The sequence below is a fragment of the Halyomorpha halys genome, unplaced genomic scaffold (genome assembly GCF_000696795.3).
Source record: "Halyomorpha halys isolate HHAL.00 unplaced genomic scaffold, Hhal_1.1 Scaffold110.1, whole genome shotgun sequence".
Taxonomy (NCBI): Eukaryota; Metazoa; Arthropoda; class Insecta; order Hemiptera; family Pentatomidae; genus Halyomorpha; species Halyomorpha halys.
In genome coordinates, this window is record NW_027112640.1 from 422,727 (window position 1) to 450,179 (window position 27,453).

At 28.7% G+C, this 27,453-nt stretch overlaps 1 protein-coding gene across 3 annotated transcripts; it reads right to left on the reverse strand.

Annotated features, from left to right (window-relative positions):
• Positions 1–612: 612 nt before the first annotated feature.
• Positions 613–27,369, reverse strand: LOC106677817 (glutamyl aminopeptidase). Of its 3 annotated transcripts, none has more exons than XM_067050417.1 (19): positions 26,823–27,369; positions 22,669–22,818; positions 15,923–16,094; positions 15,361–15,746; positions 15,094–15,241; positions 13,482–13,743; positions 11,394–11,561; positions 9,678–9,775; positions 9,467–9,601; positions 8,357–8,649; positions 7,582–7,670; positions 7,376–7,494; positions 6,110–6,322; positions 5,947–6,026; positions 4,556–4,701; positions 3,319–3,451; positions 2,660–2,776; positions 900–1,008; positions 613–814 (listed from the first exon to the last, which is right to left on the reverse strand). In XM_067050417.1, exons 3-19 carry the CDS (start codon positions 16,058–16,060, stop codon positions 668–670), a joined length of 2,781 nt encoding a protein of 926 aa, XP_066906518.1. In that variant the 5' UTR covers positions 16,061–16,094; positions 22,669–22,818; positions 26,823–27,369; the 3' UTR covers positions 613–667. The 3 variants fall into 3 exon arrangements, with proteins under 3 accessions (XP_066906518.1, XP_066906517.1, XP_014271442.2); XM_067050416.1 differs by lacking the exon at positions 26,823–27,369 and adding an exon at positions 24,463–24,593; XM_014415956.3 differs by lacking the exons at positions 22,669–22,818; positions 26,823–27,369 and adding an exon at positions 24,463–24,580.
• Between the last annotated feature and the right edge of the window lie 84 nt (positions 27,370–27,453).

Sequence of the window (27,453 nt, forward strand, 5' to 3'; positions counted from 1 at the left end):
TAGGCTGAGTATTTCTCAAGTCCAAGAAAATCAACAATACAATTTTTTACTTAATAAAAAAAAATCAATGTCTTTCTAGAGAGATCTTCTCTCAACCATCATTTTGTAGGATATCTATGAATGCTATTTTTTTAACTTAGAGATGTCATGGCTGAAACTACAATATATTCCTGTACCATGCGGCAGACAGTACTCACCTATTATCCTGACATAAATAATCAAGTGTAAGTGAGCAACTCAACAATATTAAGTTAGTAAAATAATGACTTGTGTGTTAAAGCGTTTCTGTAAAAAAAAACTTTATCAGGCAGACTTTTAACCACCCATGGACTAAAGTATAAAGTACAAAAACATGAGCAAATATCAATAGTAAGTGATTTTTGGTCATGCTATAATTTCATATCAACATAATAATAAAAAAACATTACTTTTAAGCTTTGTATTAAAGGAGAGAAATCATTCTAAAACTATTATTACCCAAATAGGAATCCAAAATTGACCCACATATGCTCATCTCATAAACATCTTTTAAGTTGAAAGGTTATCAATAAGAAAAATTATAAATGCAGGCAAACATAAGTTGTATGGATAAACATTCAAAGAAACAATAAATAACAAAAATGTAGCTTTTATTATGAAGTAAAAAAAAATTTACACTTTCGAAATATTAATTGGCCAGTTTTTTCAAAATGTCTGAAACATTTTCATAATGTTGTTTCCTCCATTTAATATTATTTTTAATTGATTCAACTGCTTTCTTCCTTCCTGCCGCCCCTGCTCCAGCGTCAGGATACTTAGTGATAAAATCTTCAACCTTTTATTTGAACAAATAACAATTAATAAGATTTCTAAAATTACAAAACATTGTCTTGATGATTAGATTAATATTTTAGTAATACCTCTTTTAACTTTTCTTCTGTAGCAAAGTATGCAGTACACTTTGGCAACACACGGCCTAAAGTTCTATCGTTCAAAGTAAATCTTTTCACAAAATAATCCCAATTACTCCTATAAACAATTTATAGTTCAAATAAAATATAAAATTACTTTCTTTTAAATTTTTAGAATAATTAAAATTTAAAAACAGAAAAGTTCCTTAATGAAATTACCGAGTTTTCTTGTTCTGTAAATTTCAAAAAAAGGTATGGAAACAACTAACATTTTATACCTTTTTACCAATATATTGATTGGTAACTGATAATTAACACAAGTCAAAGTTAAGTTTCTGAAAAGAAGAATGACAGGTTCCTAACACTATTATCTATTTTTGACTTAATTCTCTATATTAATCCAAAATAATTTTATTTTTAAATAATACTATGATATGAAAATAGTGATTTTAATAAATTTAATATTTCACAAGCTATTATTTTTTTTTAATATGATTGGCAAGGCAAAATATACACAGAGGAACCAAATCATGTTTAAAATTTAAGGAAATTTTTTAACAAAAATTATTAGCATTAGCTTATGATTTATTATAGTGTGAATATAGTTAAGAGTAGATGTAATATAACAAGTTGGTCAGAGGGAGCAGGGCAGTGAACAAAACGCACAAACAAGTAAAACTTATTTTGTGCGCCACTATTTCAGCTTGTCAGAGTGACAACAGAAGTTCTACTACAAGTAGAAGTACATTTCTACAAAATGCAGACAGATACCCACAAACTAATATAAAAAGTAATGGGTGATTTTAATGCACAAATACGAAAGGAGCTGGAATATATAAATTTATCTTTGTAATCTATACCTTACATGACCATATCATGTAAAAAACAAGGGGTTGGTTTTGTTGCTTTAAGGGGCCTGGTCCGTGGGGAGCAATTTATTCCCTACTCCAATGATAATGAGACGAACAATCAAATTGACCATTCCCTGATGAGCACTAGACATAAATCAAACCTGATGGATGTGAGAGCATACCAAGGAGATGATATGAACGATATAACAGCAGAAATTCCGAGAAAGAAGACTTCTGCCTGCAAATGCTATGTTGACCTTCATAACCTTTTAAAAATCACGGTAATCTTGCGATCAACAAAGATAAACATCTATTAGACACTGAACAGACCTTATTAACCTAAGGCTCAAAATATCAGACCGTAATGAGAAGAGCCAAGGAAGAAACCAATCTCCTATGAGAAAAATATTTGGTCGTTTACATATTAAAGGCGTGTGGAAGAACTGAACCAACTCAGAATTAGAGCAACTGAACAAGAACTCTGATATTGTAAGAGTTATAAAGATTGAACATTTCTGGTGGTCTGGCCATATTGCAAGGATAACACCTGACCAAATACTTCTTAAGATCCTGGACGAAAAAATATGCACGACTAGAAGAGTGTGAAGACACTGATTGTGATCGATGGATAATGTGTCAACCAATGGAAGGTCCATCTTGGGTGTTTGAAACTGGAATATTGCAGCAATCAACAGAGACTAAATTGCAGGAGCTACTCTCTGAGAATTGTAGAGCCACATTAAATAAGACCTTTTACAAAACGTATTCTACTACTCTAGTATGACTATAGAATATCCTCATTAACATCTTCAGAAACTGAGAATAAAATGTACACCACGATTAGATTCATTCTAATGAGACTGTAGCCTAAGACTTAAATTGTAAATAATTTAATTGTAAGTGATTGTAATTAAATACCTTATGTATTCCCAAATAAATTCACCACCTGCGGGAGAAGTTAAGCATATGTAGTCGAGGAAAATAAAATAATCCTGTGACCGAACATTGTCTTCATTTTTTATAAGCTCGAGCAATCTATATCAACAAAAATATACTTCAAAATTAAAATTTTTTGTAAGGTCTACAATATTAAAGAACAATTCCACTTAACAAATAAAATAATATACTATAAATAAGGAATGTAGCTTTATTTTAGGTAATGTTAACTTTGTTAGTAGGGACCAGCTATATAGAATGGAAAGTAAGTTTTTTGTGGTAAAATAAATATTAGTAAAGAATAAATAAAAAATTAGCTAATTATTTATCAAAGTATGAGCTTCAATACATTTATTCTAATGACACAACAAACTGATATAAAGTTTCAAAAAAGTGACAAAACAGCACTTGAATTCCTCCCTGATTTGAGCTTACATAAGTCATAACTCAAAAGTTATAATTGTTTGTTCATAAATAATTTAGAGTTGATGACAAATATAAAATAATTGTATTGAATGGCATAAAATAAAATTATTGTAAACTCCGAGAGGATAAAGGAAGATAACAATTGAAATAAATAAAATACTAGCATTTCATTCCATTCATATTCATATATCATTATCTTCAAAAGTAAGGCTAACCTAGAAATAATTTTAGGATTTGATACGGAAGCTATTGCTGCCATGTAATCACTTTTGTCAATGGGGTCCAACTCCTTCAGATATAGGTCCCATAATTTTTGTCTATTAGCTTCTTCATTTGCTCCTCTCACACCTAAAAGTATTTACATAATAAATTATTTGGTAATAGTAACATTTTCATACCTTCTAAAATGAATAGCGATAGTTCTGATAAAAAGGAGCCAAAAATTTGGAAAGAGAAGTTTGGATACTTGGTTCCTTTTTATTTGTAGCCATTGAAACTAATCTAAGCAACTTAACTACCTTAATTTTTTATCTAGAAGAAAAGAAAAAGGCTTTGCTCTTTGGTTATGACTCGTTAACTTCAATTTAATAAAATAAACAAGATTTATGAATAAAGGATTATTTCCTTGTTACAAAACCAAGAAACAAGCTATCACTTAGTAAGCACTATTTTTGTGCAGACAGTCACAGAAGGGTAACAATCAGCATAAAATAAAATCAATAAAATAACTAATTATACACTATTCTGTACTGGTTTCTTAAGCCCATCGTAATTCGTAGTAAAGGAATAATTAATTTTAGGACAGTAGAAAGATTGATAATATAATTAGTGAGAAGCTTGTAAAATAAATTTCAGACTAAAATTCCCAAATAAATTATGAAAATAATTGAGCAGCTTCTTCAATCAACAAGCAGCAACTAAATATTGAAAACCAAGATTAAGAATTTGAGGAGTAAGTAGTTCTTAGTAAAGTAGTTCTTATCTTATTTAACAAATATTGATCAACAGGAGTTCATAATTTTATTACAATTTGTTAGAAACAATATGCTCTATTAGCATTAAAAAAAGAAATCAAAATTATTTGTGTTTTTTAAATAGATAATTTTAAGTAAATTATGACAATGATGACATTTTGATTCTATTGTACTCTTCCGCACTGTATTGGGAAGTTATTTCGATCCATAATAATTTAGCATGAAAGTGCATCGTAATTTTTCATTTAAGGTAGAATTTGTTTTCTTTCTTTTCCATATTACCAAAAATAATACATTATTTTAAACAACTATTATCTTAAATTGGGCTCTAAACTGAGTCAGTTTATGGAATACAGTTGTACTTAAGAAAATATGGCAACTTTTAACTCCAAATCTATTCTTAGTAGAAAGTCTATATAAGTTATGAAAATTAATTGGTCTGAATTTAATACAAACAATAGTTCAAATTTCAAAATACCATATTTGTAAATGAGACTTCGAATAAGATGGTTTGGTTTTCCAGTTTCTCCATTCAACCAGGCTGTAAAGATTTCATTAGCTCTATCCATTACGTCAGGAATTTCTAGCCTGCATGCGAATGACAACAATGTTATCTTGAATTGCCTGAAAGACAGATAGTAATCAGTCATAATATAATTCTTTATACATTTATTAATTTACTTTTTGTATCCTTAACTATTAAGCTTACAATTCAGTTTTTTAACAGGAGAATTTCCTCTACTGTTATGGGACATTACAAGCTTCCAGAGAAAAGAATGCATATGAACCTATGATAATTCTCACTAATCTAATGAAATCTAAGAATTTTATGGGGAATTTATCAGCTGTTATAAAAAATGTAGATGGCTTTCACTTCCTTTCTTCAGGAGGTTATATTGTATAAAATCAATTTTCACTCAAATTAATAGGAATCTTTTAGGTAAAGACAAATGACCATAAAATCAATAAATTTGTATTCTAATCAATAAGAGTATTTCAGGTGAAGGCATATAATGGCAATTTCATTAGGTTATTTACCATGCCCCAGAACAAGGCTATATTTAGTGATTAATCTAGTAATATTCTATGAGGTATCCTTTCCTTAAAAAGATTTCCAACATAGATTTAAAATGCAATAATGAATTAATATAATGTTCCCAAAATCTGGAATTCTAAGGAACAGAGTTTTTTTTCTTTCCAGATTGAAAATATAGAGCTATTTTCTCTGATCAGAATGAGATGGTCAGGGCAGTAGTCAATAAGAAAAAAACAGTTTTCAACTATTCATTTATAGCTAATTTTGCGAACCATACTGCAGGTCTTCATCAGGGCTGTTGTGATGAGTGGAGGCGTACATTAATAAACAAAAGAACCTTCACTCATCACAACAGCCTCAGGGCTGTTATCAGTAAAGACCTGCACTATGGTTCCAAACATTAGCCATAAATAAATTGTTGAAAACTGTTTTTGTTCTTCTTGACCACAGCACTGACTACCTCCTTTTATTTAAAATATGTTCAATCGTCAATATATATTTTATTTTCATTCTAAAACATAATAGAACCACCAGCAGAAGTTCTTATGGTATATATTTTTTAAGTCAAACAATTAAGGTTTTCTTAACTATTGTCAATACCCATTTTGTTTACTACTGTCTGCTGATTAAAAAAAAAAAATCTATTCAATTTTATCTTCACTTTATATTTGCCTAACTTTAAACAGTCTAACTTTAATGTCTGATCAAATATGGTAATGTTCGATTGGGAAAAGTTTCATTTAAATGTGGAAATAATATGCATAAACAACTAAGAATAAGATTTTCTTGATAAATAAAGCAAAAAAATAATCGATAATTCATAATTCACTTACTTTTCTAAGTTCGATGCTGTACTTTTTACTTCCCATATGTCTTTCAGTAAAGATGCCGGAATCAAAGAAGTGCCGAATTTCTATGAATTAATAAAAATTTTGAATAGAACATAACACTGAATTTTAATGATATGTGATAATTATTAATTGAAAAAAAAATTACCATTAAATCTGTATAAGCAGGCGTATTATGTAATATATTTTTGTATCTGTAAAAATGCTTTGATGCGACAGCCCATGGAACGTAATGGGATTCTGAACCATTTTTCAAGAAGCTGACAAGTTGAAAAGGCACTTCGTAAGTAAGATAACCTGCTTTTGCAAGGCTGAAAGAGTCATCTAACAGATTAGCACGATCAATTGGGTTGCTGAGGGCCTAAATATTAAAAAAAAATTATGAATATAAAATAATTAATCCTTATTAACACCAACCAGATTTCTTATTTATTGATCTGAATAAAATGATGGCCAAAATATTGAAGTAGCAGTGCCTATGGATAGCAATACTCGAAAACCCATTAATAGAGAAATATTAATGATATTAATATCAACAAGAAGAAATCTTTAAACCAGAAAATGTATAAATTCATTCAATCAACCATAATCTCATGTAATGCTTTGTTTATGTAACAATTCATTATTTTAAATTTGAAAGGATATCAATGAAAAACCTAGAAAAAGTTCAAGTGGCTACCTCATTAATTGCTACAATAAACACAGCATTAAACTTTAGAGGATTTAATTGATAACTATAATTACTTAGTTATTACTCTCTATTTGTAAATAAATAATAGTAATAGACTACTAAACAGCTAAACCTAAACAATTACTAAACTTTTTTTTTTTTTTACGCCACACGAAGTAGGCTATTACACAATTTTCCTTATCGCAAACCAATATAAGTTTACTACTAAACCTAAACTTTTGAGAAGAAAATGGTTGACTGTATGAAGTAGATTAGAAGAAGATAGTCCGAATTTCGGTCAATAGAGGTATCAAAATAGTAAAAGAAAACTATTTATAGTTAACCAACTTTTCGCTCCACTTTGCAGGGCTAAATGAAGCCCTGCAAAGTAGGGAGAAATGTTGGTTAGCAATAAATAGTTTTCTTTTACTATTTTGATACGTTTAATGAACATCACCCAGACTACTTTCCTCCAATCTAAACTTTTAACATTCTTTTTATCATGGGCAACTGGTCAAGGCCAATGTCAAGTTTTCAAATATTGTGTTTTTTTTAACAAAAGTTTTCAATTTAGTAAATCTTTAATTATACAAAGAACAATTTCTAATAATAAACTAAAATAGGCTATGTTTTATTTAGATTTAGCTTATATTTTAAAGATTTACTTAATTACTTCATTTACTTCATATTACATGAATATGAATGAAACCTATATATACATACACCATGAAATTTTTTAAATACCTGCGAGCCCAGCAAAGGAAGAAATTTCAGCCATTCATCTGTGTAGTTGACTCGATAAAAACCAAACTGTTCAGAGTTGATTTTGTACCACTCTACTCCAGAACCAAGATCAACAGTCACTTAAAAAAATATATCTATATATCAAGATTAAGAAACCTTTTTATATTACAAAAAAAAAATTGTTAACAAACTTTATTTCAACTTACAGGATTCTTTTTCCTTCGGAAAGACAATTTTCTTTTTATCTAGAGGACTTGTAGATGTAATATAAGTAATAGGGATATCCCATTTGTAACTAAAATAAGAAAAATAATAATTGACCACAGAATAGCTTTAGGCTACAGTAGCTCAATGAATTCAGGAAGATATTCATTATAAATATAAAAAGAATCAATGTTTAAAGATAAATGCTTTCCAAAACTATTAAGGTGGCCACTGAGGATCATTCTAAATGGACTGACAGGAGTGGAGGGAGTGAAGGCAATTACAAGAGCCCACTGAAAATCACTCCACTCCATTGTTTAAGTTTTGACTGGTGTATTTTTTTAAATATAGGAAACTTGAATTAATAGGACAAAAAGTTATTTCAATCAATACTTTTCTAGAACATTTTAAACAATTAATATACTATCAATTTTTATCATTTAAGTACACTACTTCCTGAAAGCTGTGAGAAAAAGTGTGCAGTGCATCATTTACCACTCCACCAGTTTCCCACACTCGAGGTTAGAGGGAAGAATCTGATTTTGGCATGGTGTGATGCAGTTCAGGACCAATGGAATGAATTCCGAATGATTTCAGTAAAAACTTTAAAGAATATTTTTTTTGTAAATGACAGATCTTTGAATTACAAAAAAAATTCATTTATAGGAGACTCAATGTTATAAAATTATTAATAACTTCAATTAGTCATTAGAAATTTAATAAAAACTAGATAAGGTAACATATAAATTGCCTATAACAATTATTAAAGAAACTGACCCATAAGGAGACTGTTTGGGATCATAAGTTGCTTCTGCATTTGATAAAAATCTGCTTTGAGTGAGTGTAAGACTGTCCCCATCCCTCTTAACATTGACAAGGGGGTAGCCCATCTGTTTGGTCCAGGTATTTAGCATGGATCTCATATTGCTAATATTATACTCTTTTTCCATTGCCTCCCAAAGGTCTTCTGTTACAGCATTCTTATAAGTGAATTTTTTCAAATATTTTGAAACTGCTGTTTGAAATGCTATAGGTGAATAGCTTTCAAACATACGAAGAACTGAAGAACCCTGAAAAAATGAAAGAAATTTCAATTTTTTCTTTCTTCTTATTACTAAATTAAAACACATGTAATTATAAAATATTATTAAAATATTAATAATATTCATCACACAGTCAATGAATACCGATGTCACCTAAGCCCCATTAGCCCCTGGATATGTTTTATTATTTACTTCCTGTTTATAGTTATCTGGGAAAACCCAAGATGGAAGGGTTTAGTTTGGCCACAAGTTTAGCCTCAAATATGAGGCTCTAGAAAATCATTGATGTAGAGTAATTAATCAATCCTCAGACATCATGGACTGAGGTTTGAGTTCTTGACCAAAAGACAAATCAAATGAAAGAAGATTGAAAAGTAGCAGAAAGTATACTTAGAAAATTACATGAAACTTGATCAATATTATTACCATGCTACTAAAAGGCATATCAAAGATAAATAACATTATTATTTATTATTACTTAATTAAATACTGGCTGAAATTAATAAAAAATCAAAAAAAAAATCATAAGAAAAAGAATAAAATAAAATTTCATAAGAAGTTAAGAAGAATGTTGTTAATGCCATGATTGTAAATACTGATTGTTAAGAACAAACAACGTAAGATAACAATAATTTTAATCTTATGTGCCTATTTATGAAAACAGTATTATTAAGAAAAATAGATAGCAATGGTGGAAATTTCCACAATCTTTTTCAAAGCATGAATTTCTGCACATCATTATTACATTCAGCATTAATCGTCCCAAATGACGAATGGGCTTATGGGTCAGCTTTTTAAGCATAACTTGCCTTAGACAGAAGGAATATATAGAGAACAAGCTTACCTTACTGTAAGAAATTATATCAAATATTTCTGTGATCTGATCAGGATGATTAACTGGCTGTATAATCGGATGAGATGAAAGTGCAGCATCATCTTCCAAAACTGATTGTACGTGATTGACCACAAATTTTATTGGCTGCAAATTGAGATAAAACATACAATAATTCATATATTAAAATCATTTATAACAAGAAATTGAAATTGATGCTTACTGAAAAAAGATTTTCTTTCACTATGCCGACAAATTTTTGGCTCAAAAATGTAGCAAATCCTTCATTTAGCCATAGATCATCCCACCAAGCCATTGTAACTAGAAAAAAAAATCACCAAAACCAACCAAGTTACAGATTAATTAGATACTTCTTATAGCATCTTGTCACTTTATATTTAATTGAACTTCATTTCATATTATTTCAATTTTTATTTTATAGACCCTCAACAAATTAAACCAAAATTATAATGATATGAAAATAAAGTATTACAGTAAAATTAATATTGCTATATTTATAATCTTAACACTTTCTTGAGACTGGTTAATATTGTTAAATAAATAAAATTGTATCAATTTAATCTTAAAACATTTTTATTCCTTTATTAGTCCAATGTTTCGACCAATTCGGCCATCCACAAGGACAATCTTAATACAATTTTAGAACCAAATCATTCTACAAATTCTGCACAGGTCATTTTTATCAGTCCACAAATTACCCAAATAAGTCAATTGTTCACATTAAATTAAAAATAAAAATTATTTAACACAGTCAACAGTAAAATTTATCACAACTAATTGATTTATATCACATTTTGGCAATAGATTGATTATTAAACTCTAGTTTAGTAGAAAAATATACAGAAAAGCTTTTATAGCTGAATCTCTAGTATTTTATTTATTTATTTAATACCAAATCGGCCTGTTCGGCCTTACACGGTTAGTGTAAGAGACACTTTTTTTTAAGAATTGATCATGAAAAATTGATAAATAAAAAAAGATTAAGATAAAGTAGATAAATTAAAATAATAATTCTTAATAAAAGATAAAAGTAAGGTTAATAATAAAAACAATGACATTTATGGATTTAATAAAAACAATGACATTTATGGATTTAACAAAATAAATAATTGACTTCTAATGGAAAAAAAAGTATATCACAAGTAGGAAAGATTGAAGGAAAAACTGACAAAATGTGATAAACAAAGACGTTTAAGCCCATGATAGATTTATGAAACAGGAATGAGATGAATTTCTTTTTGAATAGATTATTAAATACTTCTGATCAACATTAACAAAATTAAAATCTCAAAATTAAGTCTATTAGTTATGGAATATCCAAACAAAGCTAATATATCTATATAAGAACACTATACATAATTCTTTTACAAGAACTGATTTTCTAGGTTTAAAAAAGAAGTAAGTATGTTCTATAGAAAGATAAATTAAATACAAATTATTTTTTTTAACCTCAAAACTATGTTGCAAAGCAAAACATATGTGGCTGCTTAGCTTGAATAGCCAACATCTGGCAAAAATAGGCTTTGATTTTATTTAGATTTGGAGGTATTTCAGAGACAGTACATTGGACTGTGGTTACTTTCTTCACTCAGGTCTGTTTTAGAAAATAAGTTTTATTATTTTGATTTGTCAATAAAATGGTAGATAGCGACACTGCTCTGGCTTAGGATAGCTTGGTGTCCTTTTGGGCCTAGAACAGTCTGTCGTGGCATCTATTGGTAGAACCTACTCGTCTTTATTTATAAAACCCTTCCCTGAATTCGTCTTACAGACTTTCCCAAAGTTATTACAGTAACTATGAATTATCTCAAACACAAAATTAAATAAAACATTTTTTGTCAGATATGCCACTATTCTAGCAAAGCAGTGATGTTTATTTATTAAAAGAGAAGTTAATCATTTAATTATACATATATACCTAAATCACCAAACCACATGTGTGCTAGTTCGTGTGTTACAGTGTCTGCACAAACCTGCTGGTTCGAAATACTATCATCAGGAGCAACGAGTACACTAGTTTCACGAAAAGTGATTAATCCCCAATTTTCCATTGCACCAGAAACAAAATCAGGAATGGCTATTAAATCTGTGACAAGAGAAAACATCTTTTAGTTCAAATAAATAATAAATAACATTTAATCAATAACACTGCTGCAAATAATTTTACAATGTTTTTTGTATATAAAAGAAATGCAATTTCTTATATTAAAAACAACTTAAAATTTAAATTATACAATATAAGTACAAATTAAACATTAGATTACAAAATATTAATTTTTTATAAATTTCATAAAAGACTTGATTGTTGGTATTCAAATTGAAGTTCATATTTATTGAGATGATTTCTTTTTGATGAATCTTCTTAATAATTTTCCATTTCACTACTTAAATTGAATTTATCTTTAGATACTTTCTTTACTTTGAAAGTTACCCTATTTATTGGATCATGATCACTAATCAAATTTAATTAAACCTTCCACTGTTTACTTCTATCAACAAAATTATTATAGTTAACTCTTAGTAATTTTTATATTGCACTATATTTATAAAACCTTATATTTAAGTTTTATGGTCAACTATATATATATATATATATATATAAAATTTTAAAATATTCATTTTACATATCAATGATTAAATAAATGTTATTTAAGAACACAATGCATTAATATGTTATTTAAGACGTCTAATAAACCTATATTTCAAAAAATTATTTAAAAATTGTAAATAATTCTTAATTCAGACTTAAATATATTATAAATAAATAAATTATAACTTTTTACATATGAAATGTACACATTTTCTTTTATCATCAAAATAGTAGTATTTTCACCACACTATTGATATTAATCAACTTCTTTTTTTTTCTCAATATCCACAATTTATTGATCAATTTCCAATGTCACTCCTCTAATCATGGCCACAGCTAATATTTTCTAAATTTATTTTAAAAGAGGCATAAAATACCACTATAATAAATGGATTTTTTTAGATCATGCACAAACAATTTTTTGTTATTATCATAACTTATTTTCCAGCTTTTTCTCTCTGCCTTATTTTGTATAATAAATGTTGAAGAGTTTTAATGAGAAGACTTAATTTAGTTTTAATATCTTATTTAATATTATCTTCTTAATTATTTATAATCAACAATATCTTGGTTAAAATTAGATAGCCAAGGAGAGCTAAACTAGAGCATTATGTAATTTAATTTTTATGAATTTTGTAAAACTCCTCCCAAGGCAAAATCAAGATATTTAGTTTTCTCTCTAGTAAATAAATAATTTGCTAGAATGAAGATTTCATTGTAAAATAGAAAACTGTTCACATTAGAGTTTAATTACCGAATTAAATATTAATTTTGGTAACAGAACAGTTTCTTGTTGATATTGGTTCCTTTAAATAAAATGAAAGCTGACTTCTATTTGGTTGCAGACCCACAAAATAGATTTTAGCCTCTAACAATAGGACAGCGGCTACCTATGTGGGTCCTATGGCACCCTGTACTGCCTAAAGCTTACATCAGGAGTGCCTTAGGCAAATGCCACTGTCTTTAAATATTACGAAAAAAAAAATTAAAATAGTAAATGTACAGTGTATTCTAGCATTTATTATACACCGTTTTGTTCTTTTCCAACATATTCAACTGCTGTAAAGATAATTGTGCAAAAATCTTCTATATATATATTTTTTAGCAATACAAGGGTGCCATGAATTTATTTTAGTTCAACAAGGGAGCCACAAAATTTTTTTTAGCCCAAGAAGGATACTGCATTGAAAAAATTTGGGACTACTATACTAAATAACCTGCTTTTACGGCTCTAGTTTAAGTAAATCACATTGTTAAACCCAATAAACAAACAAAAAATAATAGATATTTTAAAATAACATCCATAACTCAAATTTTCACTTCATACCTTGTTAAATTATTAAATTGCTGTTATTAATACTAACAGCAACAATAATCAAATAACATGAAAAACTGAATAGTAACTTAACATCTTACCAATTTTCGGGAGAGGATATTCAATGTCAAAATATTTAACAAAATGATTCATGACTTGTTGGGCGATATCTCTCGAAAATTTTGTATTATTTAGTTGACTAGCACGGGCATACAAAGTTATAGGAATTCCTTGGTCGGTATTGACAGGTTCTAAATGTTCAAAATCACAGACAATGAAGCAGGCTAGGTAAGTTGACATGGGTGGTGAAGGTGCAAAAGAAACTTTAGTAAGACCAACAGATGGTACATCAGGCTCCTCGCTCTGAAAATCAATAGAAAGTTTAAACAAAACAAGCCCTTAAAAAAGTGAAATGGAGTAGAAAGGTTCAAATAGTAAATAGATAAGATTATAGTTAAAATATAGTAGTCTATTAGACCTATGTCAATTTTTAATACAGAAAGAATAATGTTCCAGAAAACGAGTTAAATTAAATAGTTAATTTTTTGAGTAGAAAGTGATTTATTAGAATTAAAAAATTAAAGACCATAAAACAGAAGTATTCACATTGTTCTACTATAACATTAAACTTACATATTGATAGATTACTAAAACAATAAATAAATAAATTGACAAAACAAAAATTAATAATGTTACAAGGTGCCTACCACTCTTGGTAATTAAAATTCTTAACTTTTTCCAAAAATTTCTGACAAGGTATAATAATATTGTAATGCATAAGAGAACCCTCTGCTATTTTTCAACTTTACTAGTACCAACAGCTATATAATTTATGATATGTAATTATATTTATGATTTCAAGTGTAAGAAAGATAGCTGACTAAATTTTATATTAAAATGCCAAATAATTTGTCGTCTCATATAATTAATTATTTATAAATATATATAATTCACACAAAAAAAAAAAAAAATTACTGGATGGGAAGAACTTAACCCATACATATTCATGTTTATCTCGTTGAAAGGTGTCACTGCAGTACATGCCAGTTTAGATCCAGCTTATCTCCCTTACAAGAAGTCTCTTTCATTCTTTTAACTACTAAAATTAGTTATACCATACGAAATGATAATTGAAGCTTAAAGTATAAAACATATAATGATCATCCCTCTCACTCTCAAAATATACTAAGAATTCCCAACTTTTTCCGATCATTAAAATCTTTGAATTTCTCTCTCTGAACACTCTACCTTGTTCAGTAACAATTGATTCTCAAATTACTGTCATTTTTTGTTTCCCCACTTCATAAATTACTTTTAAATCAAAAATGTATTATAAATAAATGGTAATAAGATATTGCACAAAACAGCTACTTAAATAATAAAAAGAAAAAACGACACTTAATATATTTAACATCCTAAAAGATATATATCTTAAAAACTATAAATTAAACTGTCAGCATCAAACAACTGAACTTTACTTCCCCTAGTTAAAACATCTGATAAAAAACAAAGCATCTAAGAGCTAGTAATGATATCAGTCAAAAGCAAGATTAAAAACTAAGAGTTAAAGACCTCAAATTATGACTATATTAGAGTTAAACAAATAAAAATGATAAATTATCTATTTGTATAGCTCTCCAATGAAGTTTTATTAACACTGATAATATATCAGAACAATATAAAAAATTTATCAAGTTTAATGAATATACTTACAACTTGATTCATATTAGATAAAGCAAAATATTTATTATCTGATGGCCGAGTAATGTGAACAGTAAATGATGCTTTATATCTAGGTTCATCAAAACATGGAAATGCTTTTCTAGCATAGGTAGGCTCAAACTTAGTAGTAGCAATGTACCTGAAATGTGACCAACCTTTGCTTATATTAAAAGATCAAAGTAAGCGGTAGAAATAACAACTCTGAGGTACTTATGCAAAGACACACACAAACTTCATCACTTTAATTGTTACAATTACCTCTTGCTTCCATCTTGAGCAGTATATGTACTTCTATAGAAGCCAACTATTTTACCAGTTAATGATCCACTAAACTGAATCTTGATACTATATTTTCCTGGAACAATACTTTCTTTCAAAAGAATTACCCAATACTGGTTTTCAGGATAGCTGAATGAATTGTATATTTTAATTTCTGATCCAGCTTCATTGTAAACCGAAGTCTTAATGATTTCCAATTCATGTATATGCAATAGTAAATAATGTCTTTGTTTAGAGACATTAATACTAATGTCAACTTCTCCACTAAATGTTCCATTTTGCAAATCAGGATTCAAAAATAAGTTATAATGAGAAGGGATCACATCTTTCGGCAAAATTGCATTCTTTTCCCAAAGTTCATCATACTAAAACAAAATTATGAAATAATTTTAACATTTCTGGGCATAATTCTATTTGTAATCAAATTAATATGTAATGTGTTCTTTTTTAAAATATATATGTTGATTTAAAGAAAAATAGACAATATTATACTAATTGGAACTCAAAATAAAGAGTTTGAACAAAGTAAACTAAAACTCACATTAGCAAGTGTAGGTGAACTACTGTTATCCATGTTTGGCTGTTGATAAGCTTGGACAGGTGTTGGAGAGCGCTCTAGTAGATAAAAAACCGTTCCTATGTTAAATACTAAAAGGAAGTATTTACTCATTGATATCATCTTGGCCGCGAAATTTAAAATGTTAGAACGGTATCTGAAAAATAAAACTGAAAGTAAAACATTTGAGTGAGGTTACCTAATAAAATAAAGAGTTCAGGAAGTAATTCAATTAAGTACTAAAGTGGTCACAACAGAGAATGAATACATTCTATATTAAGAAATTATATTATTAAACCACTTGATAAATTAAATTTTTTAATACAGGGAAGTAATAAATTATAATTTATATGTTATAGAAAGTATATGAGAAGGATATTTTATCATGGTTAGAACAAGAATTTGCAAATTTGGAAACCAGTATTTCAGGTTTCCTGCATGAACTGGCATTTCACCTTTACACCCTGGAGGAGTTTTTCATCCCATACATCATAAGGATTATTTTTCAAGATATACCTTAAATAATATTATTTTAAATAAGTTTAAAATTGGAATAAATGAGAACTGTGCCAATGTAAAGTAATGTTATTACTCACATTACTAGTTTTCAATATAATTTGCATATAATCAGCAATGGAGCATTTTATATTATCAAGTATTTTTTTTATATGCAAACACTTTCCTAGTTAGAAACTATCTCAGTTGTTTCATGCACATTAAAATAAATGCAAAATTAAAGATAATGTTTGCACATAAATATTAACAGAAAAATAAATGTGCCAAAAGTATTATATATATAATAAAATTAGGTTTTGCTATATTATCAATTTTTTTCATTAGGAAAATATATTTGGTAACAATTCCTTTAATTAAAATTTTTAGAGCAAATTTTGAATTCATCCCATTCAAAGAAATATTTATATTTGTTGGAAAGACCTATTTTTAAAAATAATTGTATGTATTTCATTTTTATAACTTAACAATTTAAAATATAGAATTTTTAGATGTAGATCAGGGGTCTCCAAACACTGTAGCCCTAGAGTTACACTAAAATCCACTAATCCTATAGAGCCCAATAGCACCTCAACTTAGTTCTGACAGTCAATAAGCTCTTGCAGAAGAATATGAGTTATTTTACACAAAATGTAATTTATTTCAATCAATTGATTTGAGCCCTCATTACTAATACTCCTATGAAGATAATCATTATAAACTACTTTATGATACATTTAACCTGATTCGATTTGAGTGCTAATAAATAGATGTGACATGAGTAGTTTTTAGAAAACAATTTTTTTTTCCGTATAAAAGAATCAACATTTTGTCAACTTATCTCAGAAAATATTAGATGCTTGCAAATATCTATTAGCACTCAAATTGAAGAGTAGGTGTTGTTGAAGGTCAAAAACACTGTAAATTATTTTACAGCGATTATAGGCACTTAAACTAAAGCAAGTTAAATGTACCATACAATATTTTATAATAGTTATCTTCATACAAGAATTAGTTTCCAAGATATTGAATAAAATATGAGTTTCTTGTATAAAAAAAAAAAATTGAATTTTGAAAAATATATTTCGGGAATTATTATGATAAAGAACTTTATTAGGACCCTAATTTAAAAAAATGTATACTTTTAAAAAGTTACTAATATATTTTTTTTTGGTCTTAAATGAAAAATGAGTGAAATTTGAAAAATTAAATTGACCGCCATTTTTTATTTCGACAGCTTTAAAACGGCAGAGGTATAATTTCTAGTTCTATCTTCAGGACCATAATTGATTGAAATAAATGAAACTTTGTCCAAAATAAGTCACATTTTTATGCAAGAACATTGGTATCCAATAGTCTATTAGGGGTAAAACTTCCCTAGCAGGTAGTTGTGGTTGCTTACCTAGGTAACTAACCTAATACAACTACTTTATTAGGTGAGTATCGCTTAATAAAGGTTGCCTCTGCAAAGGATTATTTTTTTTATAGAGTTGAATGAATACTTTATTGAGAAAAAAAATATTAATTTATTTTTCTTAATCAGACAAAAGCACAATAAACTTAAAAAACTGATTGGTTTTATCATTTATTTTTGGTGGAAAAGTAGGGACTACAAAAATGATTCTGCCTCAGGCGCCAAAAATAAATTCGCTGTAGTTACGCCAATGTTCCCAAGCTTATCATCCCAAAGTTCTCAAATCATTAATTAAAGTCAAAATGTTCAGTTGGACAAATTAGTCATTTTGTTACTTAATTGATCGTTAACAACGTCTTAAATCCAAAATCTTTCTGATCAAACTTATATATCATCTACAGAAGAATCATAATTGAATTCATTAATCAATTCTATTGTAAATCGTAACATAAAATCGATTTTCCGTAGTTTCAATTCGATTTTCCGTAGTTTTAAGTAGTTTCATCGGCATTATTTGTAATAATTGAATTAAAAGTGTGAAATGAGCATCAAAACTAATTTAATAAACAATCAATTTTCATTCATCGATTTTATTACTACCTCAAAGGTCTCGGTACTTATTGCTACGTTATTGACTAAACATTTTTTGTTTAGATTTGTTTGATTACTTTTTCGAGGATATTTTTCATCATTTCCAAAATCACTAAGTTAAAATATCTCATCTTGTGCATTTAATCATTATTTTAACGATGTAAAATGTTGACATACTGCTTCGCAGGGTGAACAAAAGATTGCAAGTGCCAAAGCAGCAAGTTTGAATTAAAATACATACAACGGCAGATTTGAATTATAAAATGTACATATGTATATATTAATATTATTTATGTAATTTTATTATTTTTACGGTGGGTAGGGGTTCAAAAGGAATCTTTACTAGCCCAACTGAGAAGAGTAGAGGAAATAAAATAAATGAATAGCCGAACTTTGTAATTGTTGTATTTTAAATAGTTAAACATAATAAGCTGTAAAACAAAATATTCGAACATATAAACTAGAAAAATAAAAAAGGAACATAACCCAGCTTAAAATTAAATTAAGTTGAATAAAAGAGAAAAAAATTGTCTTAATATCAGCATGGGAGATTGATGGGGACCCTGCTGTGGGTAGGTTATGTCCTCGTGAAGGTAGGATCAGAAAAGAGACACATCTACCCGCCTTGCCCTCTTGGAATATGAACCGATGTTGTCCGCCCGCCGTGGCTAAGATGATTAAGACGTCGGAAATGGCCAGAATGCTAGAGCAATTAGGAGTGCGTAATGAGGAGACACTGTAGAGGAAGTGTGTGCACACGTAGAGGCGCCAAGAAGTCATCTGTCTGCAGTACAAAAAACAACAGAGAGCGGATTTGTTTTGTTTTTTATATCATCTGCCACATAGTTGTTTACCGATCATATGTTGACCACAAAAATTATGAATTAAAATTGACTTTAAAAACACGTTATTACTGCGTGTTAGGCATTGTTCTCGCCCACAAAAATCTACTGCTTTTAATTTATAAGATAAAGTAACAAAAATAATTCATATACAGCGGAATTATTAAAACAAGAAGGAAAGAGAAAAAAAATCTGGACATCACACAACATTCCCTTACGACTCTTTTTTGAGATGAAATTATTCTTTTACGTTTCATTTCTTTATTATTCAGAATGGCAATAATTCCCCTTATTTTTAGGTAAGATAAAGTAAAATCTATTATCATAACAACTATGGAAACAAGAAAACATTTATTTTCTCCTTTAGTTAGTTATTTTTATTACTATTAATACTAGTATTACTACTTATTAATTCTTTAAAATTTTATATTTAGTTATTGTTTCTTACTGCTAAGATGGTTAAAAATAAATACGTAATTTGAGTTTTGTAATTATTTTCGTTTTTGAGCTAGGCTATTCTCAAACACTCTCACAGACCATTTTGTGAGGTATAATTATTTGGACTCAGGGGACCTCCAATGTGTATTTTCATTCATTAATTTTCTTCAATCGAGTTTCTTATTTCTTTATTCGAAACCCTCAATTATTACTAAAACCACCTGTAACGAAATCAGTTTCCTTTGAAACATCTCACCTGTGAACTCAGAATATGTTCTTTGCATTAAAAATCCTATGACAATAAAAGATCATACATAGTAAACCCCTTTCAGAAATTAATCCATAATTATTTTAAATGTAGCTCGTAATTCGACTAATTCGGGAAAATTTCTCATAGTCGCGCGTTAATCGATATTTTTTATTTGTGAATCAGCAGTAGAAAATTTCATAAAACCAAACTGATGATTGTACAAGAAACACTGATTAAGTTCGGCAAAACCGTTGCCGTTCTGTATTCTTGATGAAAGTCTGATTATTCATGATGGTTACCTATCGTTCTTTAGTAATATAAATCTTTTTGTAATTTCATGGGTTTGCTCCCTATTACAGAACTTTTAAAGTGCACTCTTGCTTTTCAATATCGAACTAGGTTTATGTAATTTTGTTATAAATTGAGAGAGAGAAATACTTTATTTATCTATGCTGCCTAAATACATCAGGTTGCTATCTCACAGCATACTTATCAATCCGTAATCGGACATATATAAATTACACATACAAGGTATAATCAGATATAAAGAGATATAATAATAAGATATAATAAACAATTTTTTGTTCCCTACAGTTTCCTTTTACAATCAATGTCTGTACAACAAACACAAATGTTTCAATTCATTCCTATTTTTCCTTCTCATTTCTGCTCCTCCAATTTCACCATTTCACAATCCTTTAATTCACCCGATCAACAAATTCGCTCTCCGGAATTCACCCTCCTAGATCCTCTTCAGTGACTCGCTAAACAAATTCAATATTAGACGGCAATGTGAGATCAGACCATCATTCATAATCACAGCAGTAGATCAGTTTACCAAAAACAAACAAATAGATACATTCCACGAGAACAAGACCAACACATAGATTCAAAGGAAAACATAATAAAGAACCGGTTACAGAAAACACTTTAATGGATAAATAAGTTTTAAAAAAAACAAAAAGAAAAAACCAATAGTACTAATAAAATAAAATAATTTAATGAATAAATACGTTAAAACACACAAATAGAGAGGTCAACATATTAAAATAAATAAACAAAACAAAGAATAATCTCCGAGCTAATTCCCATGCAAGTGATGGTGTATGATCCCCAGGGAGTCCAAAATAATATTTTCCGCCAAGATCGCAATATTCCCGATGCTAACACCTAGGCCTTTTAAGAAGCTCCTTGTTCTATCTGGTATTGTTCCGCGAGATCCAAACCAGAGGCCTCTCTCGGTGAACTCTCTCTCTCCGAAGATCTCGCGGAATTTTTCCTTAAGGAAAGGGACGCATTTTTCATATATTTTCTTTTTTTCCCTTTCGACTCCACCTTCCTGTTCGAGGTCATTACTTTCAAATCTTACCGTCGGATCCAAGACAAGAGCCGTGTCTCCGACTTTTGTAAACGCGACAATATCGGCATATCTTACGGATCCGTCGGTGTCAATACAATAGACCTCCTCGAAGCAGGTGAAGTCTTTTCTTTCAAGGAACTTCATCAATTCTTCTTTGATGGGGGCATTTTCCCAGCACATGAGTTGGTGTTTCAGACTCTCTGCCGCATGTGCGATAGAGGGACCCAACTTCTCCTTGCTGTCCACTGGCTCCTGGGACTCCACGCAGGGGTGCGTAGTTGATATTAAGTTTCAGGGCGTTCGCCCATTCTGACCACGAGAGTACCTGCTTGTCACATACATATCTATTTGCTTTCGGGGTCTCTTTGAAATGGCGAACACCGATACCCTGCCATCTGCAACTGGCCCATTCTTCGAAAGCCTTCTCACGTAACGACTGTCGTAGAGCTCTCACACTTTGGTTGCCCCTATCCACCCCAAGTCTATCAGCACATGCCGCGATTTCGGCTTCGTAACTGAATATAGACTGGAATAGGGCACCCGGAACATTCGACAGTCGCTGGGCAATTGACCAATGCTGTAGTGGAGCTTCCCATTGACAGCGGATCAGACCCAGTCCTCGATATCTCCTGGGTGCGTACAGCATCGCCGAGGTGTTAGCGGGAGCCCAATGATGGGCTTGATACTCCTGCGGATATTGGTGTCAATGCCCTCCAATACCGCAGGACGTATCTTTGTAAGGGGAGCAGTCTGGAGAGGGTAAACAAGGCCCAGGAACAACTAGGGTTTTGGCAAGCTCTTCAATTTCAAATTCTCATTACCGCCGCCGAATATCATTGTTAAAATAATTATAATTATGTGTAATCAATAATTACCTGTTATTAGACTGATTGTTGTCAAAAAATTAATTTTATCAAATTGTATGTCATCCTCATTTTACATAACCCATATATTCAATTATATATCACTTGTTATTTTATTTTGTAAAGCTCACATTGATATAATTGGAAGTTTAATCTATTACTTACTTTTTTAATATGGAACATTGGCTGTCTCTCAATTATATTTATAAAAAGTGTTACCATAATTGTAGTTGTGTGATAATATTACAATTTAATTTATGATATTAGTATTTTTAATTAAAATGTTTTAAAATATATATAATATTAGTAAAAATTTTTGACAGTATTTAATGTATGATTTTAGGATTGGATTTGAAAATTGACGGTTTTAGGCCTGAAACATTATCCAATTTATGAAAAAAATATGCTTAAAACTTCATACATATTTTTTGGAAATTGCATCATTCATAATATCTCAGTCTTATTAATAATGAGTACTTACACTATTTTTTCTTCTTTGCCACTATTTCTTTAATTACTCGTATACTTCAGGTAATTGGTTAAATTTTATATAAAATCAATACAGAACTTGGTCTTATGCCTTAGGGTCTCCTAAGTTAACTCTAAATTTTAGATATTTTTTTGTATAAAACTGTAAGAAAAATAACAAAATCAGATATCAATAAAATTCAGAAGCTTAGAGATAACAATAATAATAATAGTTATGTAAATAAATATAATAAATAGTAAAACAGAAATTAATAAGTAATGTTCAGGAAAAAAATGAATAATGATAGTAGTAAATAGGAAAGAGCATTAGGGTGATAAGAAGTAATAAAATGTTAATAAATAATTATAAGTTGGTTAGCCTCTCCTATTATTCCTTTTGGTCCTTCTTCTTATCACCACACCCCTTCCTTAGATTTTTTTCTTATATAACATTTTCTCAAGGTTTTAATATTTCATTATTTTTATACACTAGGTTTATTTTTCACATTAAGGCCAAAACCTTAGCACTTAATAACAAAAAGAAGAATCGGATCACTTTATTTTTGACTGCCGTCAAAACAGCCCTGACGAAGCCCTGCAACGTGGGGCGAAACGTTGGCTCAATAAAATAGTATAATTCTACTATTTCAGTTTTTTTTTACCGCACCCCGACCATATTCCATTCAAAAAGAAGAATCAAAATTTTTTTACTTATTAGTATTTGTTTCCTTGACCACACTCCTCGATTCCTCCTCCCCTTACTTTTATATTAAATCTATACCACTGCTATAGATGATCTAAATTTTCCAATGGTTCATAATTAGAAGAGGAATTAAATTGGGTAAATTTCCTTTTTGTTCTATTTATTCCTGAATTACATTAAATGGATGGAAAGAATTGCCTAATTTAATTTTTAATGTTGGAGACAGATAAACCTTTAACATTTATTCACCTCTCTTACCTCTAAAAACATGTTAAACATAACTGTTAAAACTTTAATTTAAAGTGTTCTGGAACCATTTTGAAACAAAAATTAATCATATTAGCATTATATAATCAGTGGGTTTTAATAATATCAACTGAGGTAAACCCCTGCATATTGAAATTCAATACATTAAAACAAAATTTCAAATTATTGTTGAATTGTTTCAGAAATCTCAATTTTTTTAATTTCTTAAATTTTCCATATTTTAAAAGATAATTTATTTATGCAAATTTATAAATATATGAATAAAAAAACAAACACCGGTTATATAAACAAAAAATCATGAAAAATGTATTTTTATATACCTACCAACTTCATTTTTTGCCATTTTTATCTATCCATCTACTACATTTTCGTATTATTTGTACATGTATATTTTAAAAAATTTGTATCGATAGCATTATTTATATGATTTTTAAATCCATATTGTACTTCCTTAAGTTTCATATCAATTAATTTAAAAAATAGTGAATATTTTTTTCATAAGTAATTACTATGATTAGTAAAAATATTTTTATTAATAAATCCTCTGGACATTATTTTTTTCTTTCAAGGTACACAAAAGTTTGATATATAGAATTTCAACTTCATTCGATCATTTCAAAAACTCTGTCTTCCGTCATTATATCTGATTTTTTTTCATTAATGATGTTCTATTATATTTAATAAATTGAATGCATTATAAGATAGAAAATTTATTTCTAATTACAAAAACTTTTTTTTTAAATAATTAATTGCCGATATATACAGTGCCCGATAATCTAATAAAATATTTATTAAAATTTTTAAAATATGATTAAAATAAATGTCTTGTAAACTTACATTTCATATAAAGTGACATTATACTTCTATCAGCAAATGATCCTACATAGAAAGAAAGCTAGATTGATTGTGAATCAAAGGCTGATTGGGTTTATAACCATGATCTAAAGTGAAAGCTTACCATTGCTAATGACACAAGGTTTTGTTTTCACACCACTCTTCTAGTAAGGTCAAGGAAATAAATACTATCTTGCCTTAAACTCCTTATCATCAGATTATTGAATCAATTCGGTTATAAATCAATTTTTATTGAGTTAATTCAGGATGTTTATTTCATTTCATTTTTAGCACCTTTTTTAATTCTAGTAAAACTTATTTAAATATACTTTTTAATTTCATTAAATAGGGATGTTTAATAAATTGTTTCATTACAATTACAAAATGTTCGGTTTGTCATTACTACAATAATCTGAAAAAATCATTAAAATACACAGTTTTTCTTTTTTTCATTCTATACTGGTTACTACAAGAAGTGAAAAGGAATTGAAGCTTTTTATAAAATACCTCTATTAACAACTTTTAAAACTATGGTGTCAAATAATTATGTAAATATTTGCTTATTAAAATATATATATTTAATATCATGAAATAGATACTTTTTATGTTGGTTACCTTATAATAAATTAATATTTTATTAAATTTAATAACACTAATTTTAAAAAAATCGAATTTATTTAAATCTTATTGAGTAAACTATAGTTATTCATTATTTAAGCATGATTTCTGAACTCACCAGATATGAGTGAGTAGATTTTTTATAATTTCTAATGAGTTAATCACATTTTTTTAATATTATATTTGATTATTGACATAGGAATGAACTACTGTAAAGAGCACTATGATATCAAATTTTAAGTATATTTGGCACAGTTCAGAGGCCAAAGAATACATACAAATATTTTATTATAAAATATTTGTTATATATTACTAACAGAAAGTCTCATGAACTATTTCGATGAAAAAATATTGTAATTACAAATTGAAAAAAGGAAAGGATATGTTTTCTTGCTAGAAATTCAGGAGAACACACTTCTTTTTTTATCTAAACAGTATGTGTTATCTTCTAACATATCCACAAGCTACTCTACATATCTAAAAAATTCATCTTCATCTTTCTAGAAATTATTATTATTAAGGATAAAAGCCAAACCAGATTAGTTACAATATAAGAAAGAAATACAAAATTTTCCAACTTAGAATAATTACTCATTGATTTTGTATCACCATTGGATCTGTTAACCACACATGTTATTTATGCCCATCTGAACCTGAACAGCCGTTTCACCAGCAGAGAAAAAAATTAATTTAATGACTATTCTTCCTGACTTCCTACCGTCGTAAGGATTTCCTGGCATCCTTCATCTTCCAAGTCATCCAATCCCGCTGTCCTGCATACATCTCCGAGCTCCTTCAATTCAAATCTTCTATTCGTTCCCCCAATACCCGTTCCCAGTCTTCAGATTTATACACAAGGGCCCACTGAACCGCTGCTTTCGATATATCGTTCATTATCCGAGCCTCATCCATATGGAATTCCATCTCTTCCAACATCCGTCGCTCCAATACCCTCTCTACCTTTAAATCCCGCCTGTTCAATCATTTCTTATTTATTCAGACCCCATAAAATTGTAAACTAATATAATTGTAAATATGTATGTTAACTATTATATCATTCTTAATTATTTTTACACCGTTTTCTTTTCTCTTTTTTATTTATTTTTATTGTTCAACTGATAAAAGTGAGAAAGTAACCTATAATTTTTTTTATAATGACTGTTTATATTTCTTTGTATTTTTTATTCAAGTATCTCTGAGGCTCCTCAGCCCTCATCTATTGATTTCTCTGTATTATTCTAAAGGGACTCGTCCCAGAATAAATAAAATATTATTATCATTATTATTCTAAAAGACATCAAAATCAAGAAGACATAATGAGGAAAATGCCTTTTCTCTCAATTTCCATTCAAGGCAATTTTTTTTTATGTAGTTTTGGTTTTCTATTTTTCTAAACTTGATCACTTGTTAAACACTGATGCGTAATTTTAAAATGCTTTGAAGGGATTCCTTTTTTTCAAATCATATTGTTACAGTATACTGATAGTTGAAGCATAAATTTAAATATTACAGGCAATTTGTTCAAAGCCACACTCTTCACTTTGACATTTCTTCATCATGTTTCACAGAATATCTTATGTTTTCTTTTTTTGTTTTTTTCAAAGAACCTATTTGGTCTAATATTATATAAAGAACCTACAGTCCAATATATTTAAATTGTTCTTGTCAAAATATATTATGTCTAAAAAATCATAAAGTTTTTTGCAAAGTTTATTTTAAAAATCAAGAATTTTCTTTTTATTTACCTCCAATACTGAAAACTTTCTATTTTACTGCACTCCCGTGGTCATGAAGTTAATTTTAAGTAGTCTGGGGATGAATTCTAGAACTATTCCTGAAGTTCAGTGTTCTGGAACAAGTTGTTTGGCTAGTTCATCACAATTAATGACCCATTAATTTTTTTATCTTGGAGATATTTAACTATATTTCAGTCTTATGCAGGACCATAAGATGGTAGACACAATTCTTAATTTCTGTTGCCCCATTATCAAATCAACGTTCAGAAAATAGATGGTTAGTGTATTTCATTTATAATTCAATATCACAGTTTAATAAATCTATTAATTTTCTTCTCTTTCTAATGACCTAGTTCTAACTCAGTCCAATTGAGCACGTACTAAAACACAATTGATTCATAATAGTTTATGTTCATTATGGATCTAAGAGTGGGGAATATAGTATCGAAAAAAGTATTAGGTTGCCAAAAACTCATTATTTTCATACAAAGTGGAAATTCTATACATTACAGTAATTTATAACAATTGGTTAATCAGGGCAAGCTTTCTTACTCAAGTCAAACATATTACTGAATATATTATCGTAAACAGTGCACAACTATCTATTAGCCTTGACATTACATAAATAAACACAGATAAG

Coding starts and splice junctions, on each gene's coding strand:
- LOC106677817 (XM_067050417.1), bottom strand. CDS start 16,060: ATGATATCAATGAGTAAATACTTCCTTTTAGTATTTAACATAGGAACG. Junction 13,744..15,093: donor TATCTAATATGAATCAAGTT/GTAAGTATATTC, acceptor ATTGATTTTCAG/AGCGAGGAGCCTGATGTACC. Junction 4,702..5,946: donor ACAGCATCGAACTTAGAAAA/GTAAGTGAATTA, acceptor TCTGTCTTTCAG/GCAATTCAAGATAACATTGT.